We start from the raw sequence: 10,618 nt of genomic DNA, 5'->3' as shown, positions 1-10,618 counted from the left end.
ACAAAAGATTTGAACCAAATTTGCATAAACTCCAGAGAGCAAATTCACTTTACGGAACAGCGTACCTTCGCAGTCCTGTTTGCAACAACTTCGGGCTGATTGTACTTCAGTGAAATAGCACAAATGTTTACCGTCTTTGAGGAACCGCTTTTAAATTTTAAACTGAATCCGTTTCCTTTTAGTGAGTCATTTTCTTTCACATGATATTCCAAAAATGACACTGAATGCAAGCTGTAATAAAAACACACTTTATTTACTAGGCAGTATACAAAAGTATAAAAACATGAAAACTTGGCATGTACAAATGCTTTTATAAAATCATTTTAGCTCAAAAGCTAGTATAAAACAAGGCGTACAAAAAGATTGTCTGCTAAGTGTTTGACGTGGGCTACTGCAATGCTGATTGAAGAAGCATTATACAAATATACAAAAACTATCCAAAGAAATGTTTGAATACAAAAAGCCATACAAAAGTTTTGATTGGGATTGGTTTGTACCATCGTATAAAATATCCGTGTTTAGTGCCCTCGCCTTTTCTGGAGAGTAAGTTTCAAGTGCAACTCGGCCTCATGCTTACTGGGTGAAGCTCGTGGTTTCAAACATACAAGCTCAATTACGATAATTATCTCAAATGTAGAAATATATATATATGCTTGAAGTTAACGTTTTTTTCCATTGATTTTTTTTACTGAGAAGGCCAGAAGTGAATGAAAACTGAAAAGGTTGAAATGAAAATCAATTGGTATGAAACAAAAGGTGCCAATGTGGTCGTCAGGTAATACTAATAAGGCTGGCCCCTTCCGTTGTGTAAAGCGCCATCGCTCTGTATGGCACTGTAAGTCGAATAACGATGCCGGGACAGACGCGGCTGCTCTTGTTCAGTAGTTAAGTGTTTACATGAGGTGGCACAGACCAAACACTTGAAATAAACAGTAGACACATTGAAGCCCGTTTAGCAAAGAAAAAATAAACAGAAACGTTTCACGACTGAAATAAAGAGGTCAGTTTTAAAGTTCATTAATATGCCTTTGGATTTATGATAATGCTAATAGGGCTTAAATACTTAACTTACAACACTGATCCATTGGCCAATTGAAAAAAACAACAACATTATGAAAACAAAAGAAATAAATTAATCAACTTGTTCTTTATATTAATATCAAAATTCAGAATTAAAAACTCAACAAGCCCGATGCAAATTATATATCCACCGTTTCCCCATTTATAATACAACATTGATAATAACAACATGACGAGACCAAACGAGATAAGACGTACGACAGAAACCATAGCAAATTATAGGTAGAAGAATTCTGAAAAATAATAATAAAATAAAATTAAAAAAACTTGTTTAGTCTTTGGTTGGTTGAAATCCAACAAGTGTGAGTGTAAAAACACCGACGGCATAGAGCCTCTCCCAACTGTTGTACCACAAATGTGTAATCCGCGCCGTCGATCATCCCCCCCCTCCCCTCCCCCCTCTCCCCCCTCTCCCGCCGCAGCGAGGCGCCGCAGCTACATGACCAGCGTCCTCGTGGAGTAAGTGCTGATGTACTTGCGGCTCTGCTCCGCGGCCAAGGCGTGCTCCTCGGTTTTCCCGCAGGTCGCCTGCTCCCAGGAGCCGAGCTGCTGGTTGGCGGAAAGAAAAGCGGGACGGTGAGCTTCCCCCGGTTTCACACATTCACAGAACTTCACACGGCGGCATGGCGAGAAGCCTTTACGCACCTGCGGCGGGCTGCCCGTGCCTCGGCGAGGGAGGTGGTAGTTTTTGTGCCCGTCTTCGCTCAATAGTGAGCCGGTTAGCAGGTCCTGAGTGAGCAACGTAAAAAAAAAGAAAAAAAGAACATCTCAACGGAAGTTCGAAACTACGGTTTCGGAGATTATTTGTGAGTTATCGAGGACGGCGTCACAAAACATGGAAGCCGCGAGGTCAAAACGTGAGCTTACGGGTACTTCCTGCGCGGCGCCGTTTGGGGAGAAGAGCTGCGTGTGGAGGTCCGGTCCTTCCCACTGCATACACGGGCTCCTCTCACACGGGGTCTCCACCTACAACCCACAACACATCGCGGTTAATATCAACAGAGAGTCACCTCGACTCTCTTGACTAAAGTAAATTCCACTTTTTTCCTTTTGCCTTCTCAACACAAAACATAAAAGTGCATGCCTTGTTTTTTTAAACATAACTGTAAAAAGGAAAAAAGGCGGAGGGAGATAATTACCTCACTAAAACAAATTTGTTCCCACGTCACTTGACAATGCACGAGCCAGATGCATTCATCGCTTAAGGCACACTTTGGGTGTAGAAGCATAAAGTACCTCTTGTTTTATCTTCTTCAGAGGAGGCTGCTCAATCGCGCAGTCCATCGGCTCCTGCTTGATGGATTTGACCATCTGTTGCTCCAAATGGGAGTTCTGGAAAAGGCAGAAATCCCCCGGTGAGACATCAGGACACTGAAGTGAGCCCAGCGGGAGGTAGAAAGACACGATCCCGGCCTCTCTTTGTGTTTCTCACCAGCAGTTTGTCGGGTCCATACTTGGCCTCCTGCATGGCCACAGCTGACCGGAACGGCGTCGGCGTGCAAGGAGACGACTCCTGGATCGAACGGCGAATGTTGGGAGTTCGGAACCTGAGGGTGGGGGTAAAGAGAGAGACGGCTGTTTGTCAACAACGTTGTTTACCGCAGTCCGCATGGTTGGATACATTTGAGAGAAAGCGACGTACATGTCCTCCTCTTTCAAGTGCCGGATGGTGTGGTTGATCAGAGGCTTCGAGTCCACAGGCGAGCCGTCGTTGTCGGAGTGTTCCGGGCTCATTGACTGGTTGAGAAACTGTGAAACAAAGAAAGGGGAGGAAAACAAATCAACTAAAAGTTGCTTCTAAAGGTAGGTTTGTTTCTAAAGAAGCGCCATTCTGGACTTGGAAACTCTGCAAACTACATAAATGGCGAGGAAAGGCAAAAGCACAGCATATACGGTTGATCGTTGGATGGATTCTGATCACACGCAGCTACTTTAACTACCCGTGAGGGGTGGGAAACGGAAGCTTTCTGACCCTGTCTGTTCCGAGAACGCTCCTATCCAAGGGCTCACGGGCAAGGGCAGAAAAATACGGCTCAAAGCCCCCGACTTGTCTACGTTATATACCTGCCCCTTTCTAAATCTAAAGCAAAAGCAGATGCTCACCGAGTCGATGACACATTCCATGAACTCTGGCATGGCATTTGAGAACGTCGGGCTGCCGTGATGACTGCCGCCGTCACCGCTGCTGCTGCTGCTGCTGCTCCTCCGGGTGGCGTGGGCGCGCGCCGCGGAGGCGCTCTCCTCCGGTAGGCAGCTCTGGTCCAGGGGCAGGGCGGGGGCCTGGTGATGAGGCAGTAACATTACGCCCTCGGAGCTGTTGGACGGAGAGCTCTGGCTCGCCCAGCTGGGATAGGACAAATTCATCTGTGGGAGAAAAGGGATATAAGGAGAGAGGGCTATTAATAAAGAATAATCAAAGTATGATCATTTGAAAACGTTTAAGAAACTCAATTAAAAAAGAAAAGAAAAAGAATGTGCCAGCGTGACTATTAGGTAAGAGGTGTAGAAGAATTGAACAAATGAGGAAAAAGAGAAGAAGAAACTTTTATGTAAAGAAGTGTTGAGCGGGGAGTTGCACAAGGGGTCATGCGCGCGCACTGAAATGGCGACGGCGGTCCTATTTCATCACAGACCCCCCAGATGTTTCCTCCGCACACATCCAACCACCTTCCGTTAAGCCGGGGTCAAACAATCACGCACATAAATCGTGCTGTCACCCTGCAGCAGCTCGCCCGCAACTTACTGGTAGTGACGGCTGGCCTCTCAGCTCATCTTCTGTCGACATGAGCAGCAGTTCGATCTCCTTCACCCTCTGCTCCTTCTCAGGGTCCTCCTCACCATAGTGTCTCTGCGGGGGAGGGGGGCACAATTTAGTCCCGTCGCCTGGCTACAGGGATGGGAACTGCGCCGCGTCCGCGCGCCGGTTTTTACCTGTATAGCAGCGGCCCCGTGCTGGGGAATGTTGAGCATGTTCAGATGCAGGGCCATGGGGAACGGCACCTGTGGAGCCAATCGGAAACATGGAAATCAATGAGCCGCCTGCAGCCAGAAAGAACTAAGCGGGATAATTCCGCTTTTCCCGCGTTATTTTTTCCTCCCCCCTTGGCGGCCCAACTCACTCTGTGCGCGTCGGAGATGTAGGCGTAGTTGAGCGGCGACAGGGGGGGCGGCTGCGCGTGGCTCGGCGAGTGGTGCGGGTAACCCATGTGGTGGTTGTTGGTCTTGACGTAGCCGTGGCCGACGGAGTGCGAGGAGTTGCCGTTCTTGGCCTGGCACTGCAGGTAGCCCTCCTGCTCCACCTTCCGCCTCATGGTGGAGTTCCAGTGGTTCTTGATGGCGTTGTCCGTCCTGGAGGCCACAAGCGGCGCGTAAGTAACTCGCAACGCAACAAGAGGCGAAAGTCGTTCTGGAGCTCCGGTGTTTCTTGGTAGCGTTATCAACGCGGTCCCTCATTGCCTTTGTCCTATTTGTTTGACCCTGAGCCTCTCTTTAAACTTATTTCCTACCAATCCTTCTGTACTCCCGTCTTTCAAAACAACCGAAATACTTTCCGCATTCACGCCTTTCTTCTTCTTTTGTGTTCCGCGTGCTCGCTTCATCCCTTTTCTCCTTTTTTTGTTTCTTCTCTTCTCATTTTTTCGTCCATTTCACCCTCTCAACCGCAGCATTGCACAGTCAACCAACTAGTGATTCATCTAGATTCCTTCCCCCCTCCACCCTCACCCGCACTGTTCTGTCTCCTACACCGTGTACCTTACCTGCCGGGGAGCAGCTTGGCGATTTCGGCCCAGCGGTTTCCCAGCTTCTCGTGTGCCTGGTAGATAATCCGGTCCTCCTCCTCGGTCCACGACGTCTTCTTCACCTCCGGGTTCAGGTGGTTGTGCCAGCGCTCGCGGCATTGCTTGCCGATGCGGCCCTTCAGGTGCTTGGCGATCACCGACCAGCGCTTGGCTCCATACTTCTGGACCAGCTCGATCACCTGTGTGTGCGTGTGTGTGTGTGTGTGTGTATGTGTGTGTTTGTGTGTATGGGGGAGACAGAAAGAGGAAAGACAAGAGGCGAAGGGGGAAGAGCGTTGAAAAGGAAGAGAAGTAAATGGTAGTGGAGGGGCACGAGAAAAGAAAAGAGGAAGTAGCCATAACAGGCAGGAGAGGGAGAAGTGAAGGGGTAGAGAGAACGAAAAATAACAAAGTAAAAAAAATGGAATAATTATGGGTGCGTGAGGGGTGGAATGGAGAGGAGAGAAAATGACAGGAAAAAAGTCAGTCACCCGGAAAAATGTTGAACATTGTGTGAAAGCTTCTCCTCCCTCCTTCCCGCTGTCTTTATCTTTATCCTGCGGAGGTGACTGAGAACACCTGCTGGTGCGCACAGAGGGAGTTTCCAGCGGAACCTTAGCCACTCCGCTGATCATTACAGGCGTCTGCGTGGAAATATAACTCCTACGGACGGGGCTCGGCTAATACCTCACAGCCTCTTAAGAGACCGGGTTCGTTGGGTAACGGAAACTTTTTGGGAAATAAAAGCTGTGCAACAGCAGCCAAGACGTTGCTGCACATTTAACCCTGGATGATGCTCAATCACGTCTCCTGTGAGTGTTTTCCCTTATTCAATTGTTCTCCGCCATCATGCAAAGGTTTTTTTTCTAAAAGGCTTTTGTCTCTTACCCTCTGGTCCTCCTCTTTGGTCCACGGCCCTTTGATGAGCTCTGGGTTAAGGACCTTCTGCCACCTGTGCTGGCACTGCACATCTGTCCGGTTCTGTTGGTCAGGGAGCAGAGCGTTAGCACTCACACTGCGGGGAGGACATATATATATATATATACGCGTGTCCACAGGCCGCACGACTTACAGTCAGTAGGCTCGCAATCACTTTCCAGTCTTCTGATCCATGGAGCTCAACCAGTTTCTTTAACTTCTCATCCTGAAAGAAAGCACGTTGCAGTTAGACGCATGTCCCTGCTGCGAGCGGCTATTAACACAATGTGAATAGGGTTGGACCAGACAACTATAAAAAGGTCCCCGGGTACATTGGATGTGTTCCCTCCTGGAGAGATTTCTATTTCTATCCAGCAGCTGTGTTGTTTGTAGTAGGATTTTCAATTGCAGTGTGTTTGTGTGTGTGTGTGTGTGTGTGTGTGTGTGTGTGTGTGTGTGTGTACCTCTTCTCGTGTCCAGCGGGTTTTGCCAAGGTGCCTTTTACCCGACTTGACCATTGACCCATCATAATCGTGGTCATACATCTCGGCCTCCTCCTCATCCTCCTCGCTACTGTAAACACTGCAGACGCACAGAGAGAAAGGGATATTTAAGAAAGGAGGCGCAGTCTGTGGGAAAAGGAACAGTGTAAAATAATAGAAAAGCTAAATACTAGCACAATAACCACCTGTCTAATTCCAAACTACTCCCTAATTATCTCTTTGCAGAGTGCATAAAGAACTCAGCCCACTCGTTAACTCATCAGGTGTCAACACAGACAGAACCAGTCGTTCTTGAAGGTTTGGGTGCAGGCTTTTAGCCAAGAACCCACAAGGGGAGAAAAAGGGAGACAGAGAGAGAGAGAGACAGAGACAGAGAGAGAGAAAGAGAAAGAAAGAACAACAAGTGGGAGGGAGAGGGGGAGATGGGTGAACAGGTTTTAATGTTTTGGGTTTCCACAGATACTGGGATTGGCTATGCGATCATAATTTCGTGACCCTGGCGTGTTGAGACCTGCAGTGGCATTGTACAGCACAGTCATACATGGGCGCACACACACACACACACACACACACACACAATTGGTTAACCAATCAGAATGTAGGAAATGGGCAACGCAAGATAGGTAAGGTACTTTGGTGTCAACAGGTGAACAGGAACCCCAATGAGGTGTGACTGTGACTGTGTGTCTGTACGAGAGGATTTTTAAAGCAGGTTATCTTCCTTATTTTCTAACCATTTACCCAAATGCATGATTAACACAAATTGCCGTACAGAAATGTATGCATAGCAGTCTTTTATGTACGTTCTCTCTTTTTTTTTGCGATATGAGACCACACCAGAAATAAAACACACGCAAAGAGGCCAACAGTGAACGCAGCAGGCTCCACTCATATCGAGAACGACGAATCAAATGAAAAGCGCCCCACGAAGCAGCCCGATGATAACCATTGTTCTTATCTTATCAGAGGGGTGGCTTTGTGTGAAGCCAACTTTTTCTCCCCCCCCCCCCCCCCCCGTTTTATGTGTGTTGCACCATGAGAATCAACCAACAAGCCGCACCGAAACAACGACGAGTACAACTTCACACGCGAACTCAATGAAAGTAACCGCAGGGTTGAAATGATGTGGTGCCCATCAATAAAGTGCAAAACACGGCGAGCGAGTGGAGGGGTTGTATTTGCGAGGACTGCATCGAAACGGGGGGACAAAACACAACAAAATGCGAGGCCGGGCGGCCCCCGTGACAGGTGCGCGTAGCGGGCGCAGCGAAATAAGAGCGAGCGCCCCTCGCTTCAGGAGATGCTGCGTTTAGGGTCCGCTTTAAAAAAAATCACCTCTATTCATGCCGGCTACATCGGAGTATTCGAGCCGCTGTGCAAGTGTAAAAAAGAATTCGGCATGGCGTCTAAACAACTCTGGATTAGCCCTTAGGGAAAGTTTTGAATAAAAAAAAAACAATTATTGCACATGCCTCAAAGAAATATAAAGATGTTTTTTTTTCTTCAAAACCTTCCCTACGGGCTAATCCAGAGTTGTTTAGACGCCATGCTGCATTCTGTTTGACTTTGTATCTATTTAATATAAATATTAATTTAGAATAAACCCCGCAGCACCCTCCTCATGTCTCTCTATCTCTTTCTCCCCCCACTGACAGCAGCGCACATGCCAGATGACCCGCACCTGTCACGAGCGCGCCAGACACACAGACCACTATACTCACCTTTAAATCGGCAAGAAAACCCAAAACGCTTCACAGACACAAAAATGTGCTCAAACCAGAAAGAAAGAAGAAAAAAAAAACATACACCCTGTCAATAACATGCACCCGTAACAGCTCGCGCTGACTCCCAACAGAATGGATCATGCGAGAGAGAGAAAATAGCACCTGCGTTATTAAGTTATAACACGCGCGACTTGGCGGTGCGTTCGGGCTCACCTGTTTCTCGGCCGTCGCGTCATGTTAAAACGTGTGGAGCGGCTCGCAGGTTGCGCTGAGCACGTACTTTCGCTATCCGCGCTAGACTCGTTCTCCCGGCGGCGAGGCACGTTGACATTAATTTAAACTACAGGCAAGCCTTTCACTGCCGCTCCTCCCCTATCCCGGTCACTTTGGCGCTCCTGAACGCGGCCGACTGCGCATGCGCAACGGGACGTGTAGGAACTTCCGCGTGCTGAGAGTCCGAAATGCAAGTGACACCTAAGAAAGTCGTGAGAGTTGTTAAAGTTGTTTTTTTTTTAGAAAGCACGTTAACCTGCGCCTCTCTTGTTGGCTCGGGGGGGAAGCACTTTTAGACATCTAAACCTCCTGGTCCGCCGCGTTTTATTTCAAGATACAAATTCCAAAATACAGGTGTGGCTGGATACTGCGCCACGAGTTAAAAATAATGGATGAATTCAGGAGTAACAATAATGAAAAAGTTCGAAGTGTGGCTGGATACTATACCAATTGAGTAGGGTTGTATTGTATCTGTCTCCATACCATGCCTTACAGTGGGACCTGAAAAGGACACCTAAAGTTACGAAGTGTTCATGAACGCACCGCAGCTCTTCACGGTGGACTTGTCAAAGGCGCGTTTCGCCCGTCCGTCCGCGCTAAATGCTTTTTGTCAACAATATTCGCGAGTTACTTCTCTTCTGCTGAAAAGCAGAAGGAAACTAATACATCTGGACGCCGTAAACAATTGCGGAATGAGTTGGCGTGAGTTACGACGGCCTGGGAAATTGAAGTTGCAATATTTTCTGCATGAGCTCTCTTCTTCGAAATACAGATGTTTCTCAGTAATAAAAACAAAACAAAAAAGTCAATAACTTGGTCTTGTCGTGTAAGCATAAAATGAGCGTTTGTGCTCAACATTCTCCTTAACAGCAGACTTGATCTGTTTTTTTATGTCATCCGAGTTGTTTCCTGTGTCCCCTTTAACCAAAGCGACGTATACAGTACTATACGTGCACCATAATATAATCTTAGCTCCATTGCATACATTATACTGTGTTAATGCTGGTCACTTTTATGAGCCTCTTGTTTTGGTTGAGTTATTCACCCTCCCTGTGCCTGCCCTGTCTTTGCTCAGCAATTCTTTGAGAGTGTGTGTTGGGGAGGGTGTATTTGTATAAATGTGTCTTCTCATTGTACTAGTTCCTCCATACGCGACCGTATTGTCCTGGTCACTTATAATTACCATCACCCCAGACTAGCCTTTTGTCCCAGGCCGGTCATCATAATAGTGGCCTGATAAAGGGCTGCACACACACACACACACACACACACACATGGACTGCACATTTTACTATTTGATGCAACAAGGTGGACGGTGCTCAGTGAAGGGAAATATCCAGATTGACTGAATATGGAAGATATTTCTTAGAATGATTTGTGTGTATTATTAATCACAAAATGTATTGATTAACTGTTTTGGTTCAGAAGCAGCATGCAACATTGAAACATGTTAACTATAAGTCCCACTGATGCCGATGTAAGATGTAATATACTGCACGGTTGCCTGGTCGCAATTGCCAATAAAATTCTACACCTGTGTACACAAGCATTGTTCTGACATTTTATACCTTGAAGGCCGTGGTACTTCGAATCCATTCAAATCCTTATTATATATCTTATGTCGTGCAAGATTGCAATACAAGACGCCCCACATTTTGTGCACATGTGTCTTTTCCCTCCAGGGTAATATCAAAAACTACATCTTGTCATCTGAAACCAAATTATGGGAAGGGAGGTATGCAAATTCCCCTGTAGTAGTTTGAGCAGGAAGCCTGAGACCCATTGACTCCATGCTGAGGACATTTGCATGGGCGCGATTGGACAGGTTAAAGGCAGGTATTGTGATGGTCGACCCCTCTTGCAAAGCACTGTGTGCACAGGTTGGCTCATTTGAATGATTTTTAATGATGCCCCCCAGGCATGAGATAGCATCCCACCAGGCTTTCAGATCCCGTGTTTGAAAGGCCAAACATGGGTATTGTCAATTGTCTGGGTGTCTAATGCATGTAAAGGCCTGCGTTGGTGAAGGGTTGATCCCTAGTCAAATAGGGAATGTAATGCTGAATAGTTAAATAAACCTACATGTTGACTAATTGTTAATGGGGGTATATAAACATGTGGAGGATTTATACGTTAGCATCTTCCTGCAGTACATTAAAATAGCGAACATTATTCAGGAACATTTTAGAAGAATATTTGATTGTGCTACTTAATTAATGCATTCCGTATCAAAGTAATTGATCAAAAGGTTTTCTCAGAACACATAACTATTGCTTTTAATCAGGTTTTGGAATGTTTGCCCTGTAATGTGACTTTTGCTACTTTGAGGACCTTGCGTGTG

At 46.8% G+C, this 10,618-nt stretch overlaps 1 protein-coding gene across 4 annotated transcripts; it reads right to left on the bottom strand.

The window, feature by feature from the left end:
- Positions 1 to 232: 232 nt before the first annotated feature.
- On the bottom strand, positions 233 to 8,420 carry myb (v-myb avian myeloblastosis viral oncogene homolog). 4 transcript variants are annotated; one of them, XM_040160919.2, is made up of 15 exons: positions 8,218 to 8,420; positions 6,242 to 6,359; positions 5,932 to 6,003; positions 5,748 to 5,840; positions 4,839 to 5,059; positions 4,200 to 4,428; positions 4,012 to 4,080; positions 3,824 to 3,928; positions 3,184 to 3,444; positions 2,723 to 2,829; positions 2,513 to 2,627; positions 2,317 to 2,412; positions 1,948 to 2,046; positions 1,726 to 1,809; positions 233 to 1,629 (listed from the first exon to the last, which is right to left on the bottom strand). In XM_040160919.2, exons 1-15 carry the CDS (start codon positions 8,238 to 8,240, stop codon positions 1,516 to 1,518), a joined length of 1,806 nt encoding a protein of 601 aa, XP_040016853.1. In that variant the 5' UTR covers positions 8,241 to 8,420; the 3' UTR covers positions 233 to 1,515. The 4 variants fall into 4 exon arrangements, with proteins under 4 accessions (XP_040016853.1, XP_040016854.1, XP_077949396.1 ...); XM_040160920.2 differs by having other exon boundaries at positions 233 to 1,626; XM_078093270.1 differs by lacking the exon at positions 8,218 to 8,420 and adding an exon at positions 8,002 to 8,110.
- Between the last annotated feature and the right edge of the window lie 2,198 nt (positions 8,421 to 10,618).

This window comes from Gasterosteus aculeatus, chromosome 18 (assembly GCF_964276395.1).
Source record: "Gasterosteus aculeatus chromosome 18, fGasAcu3.hap1.1, whole genome shotgun sequence".
Taxonomy (NCBI): domain Eukaryota; kingdom Metazoa; phylum Chordata; class Actinopteri; order Perciformes; family Gasterosteidae; genus Gasterosteus; species Gasterosteus aculeatus.
The sequence above is the reverse complement of the archived record's forward strand: the minus strand, read 5'-3'. Positions and strand labels throughout refer to the sequence as shown.

Excerpts from the sequence above, each read along its gene's own strand:
- myb (XM_040160919.2), bottom strand. The coding sequence starts at position 8,240 with ATGACGCGACGGCCGAGAAACAG. Across the intron at positions 3,445-3,823 it reads GAGGCCAGCCGTCACTACCA|ATGAATTTGTCCTATCCCAG; the intron begins GTAAGTTGCGGG and ends TTTCTCCCACAG. Across the intron at positions 1,630-1,725 it reads GCACGGGCAGCCCGCCGCAG|CAGCTCGGCTCCTGGGAGCA; the intron begins GTGCGTAAAGGC and ends TCCGCCAACCAG.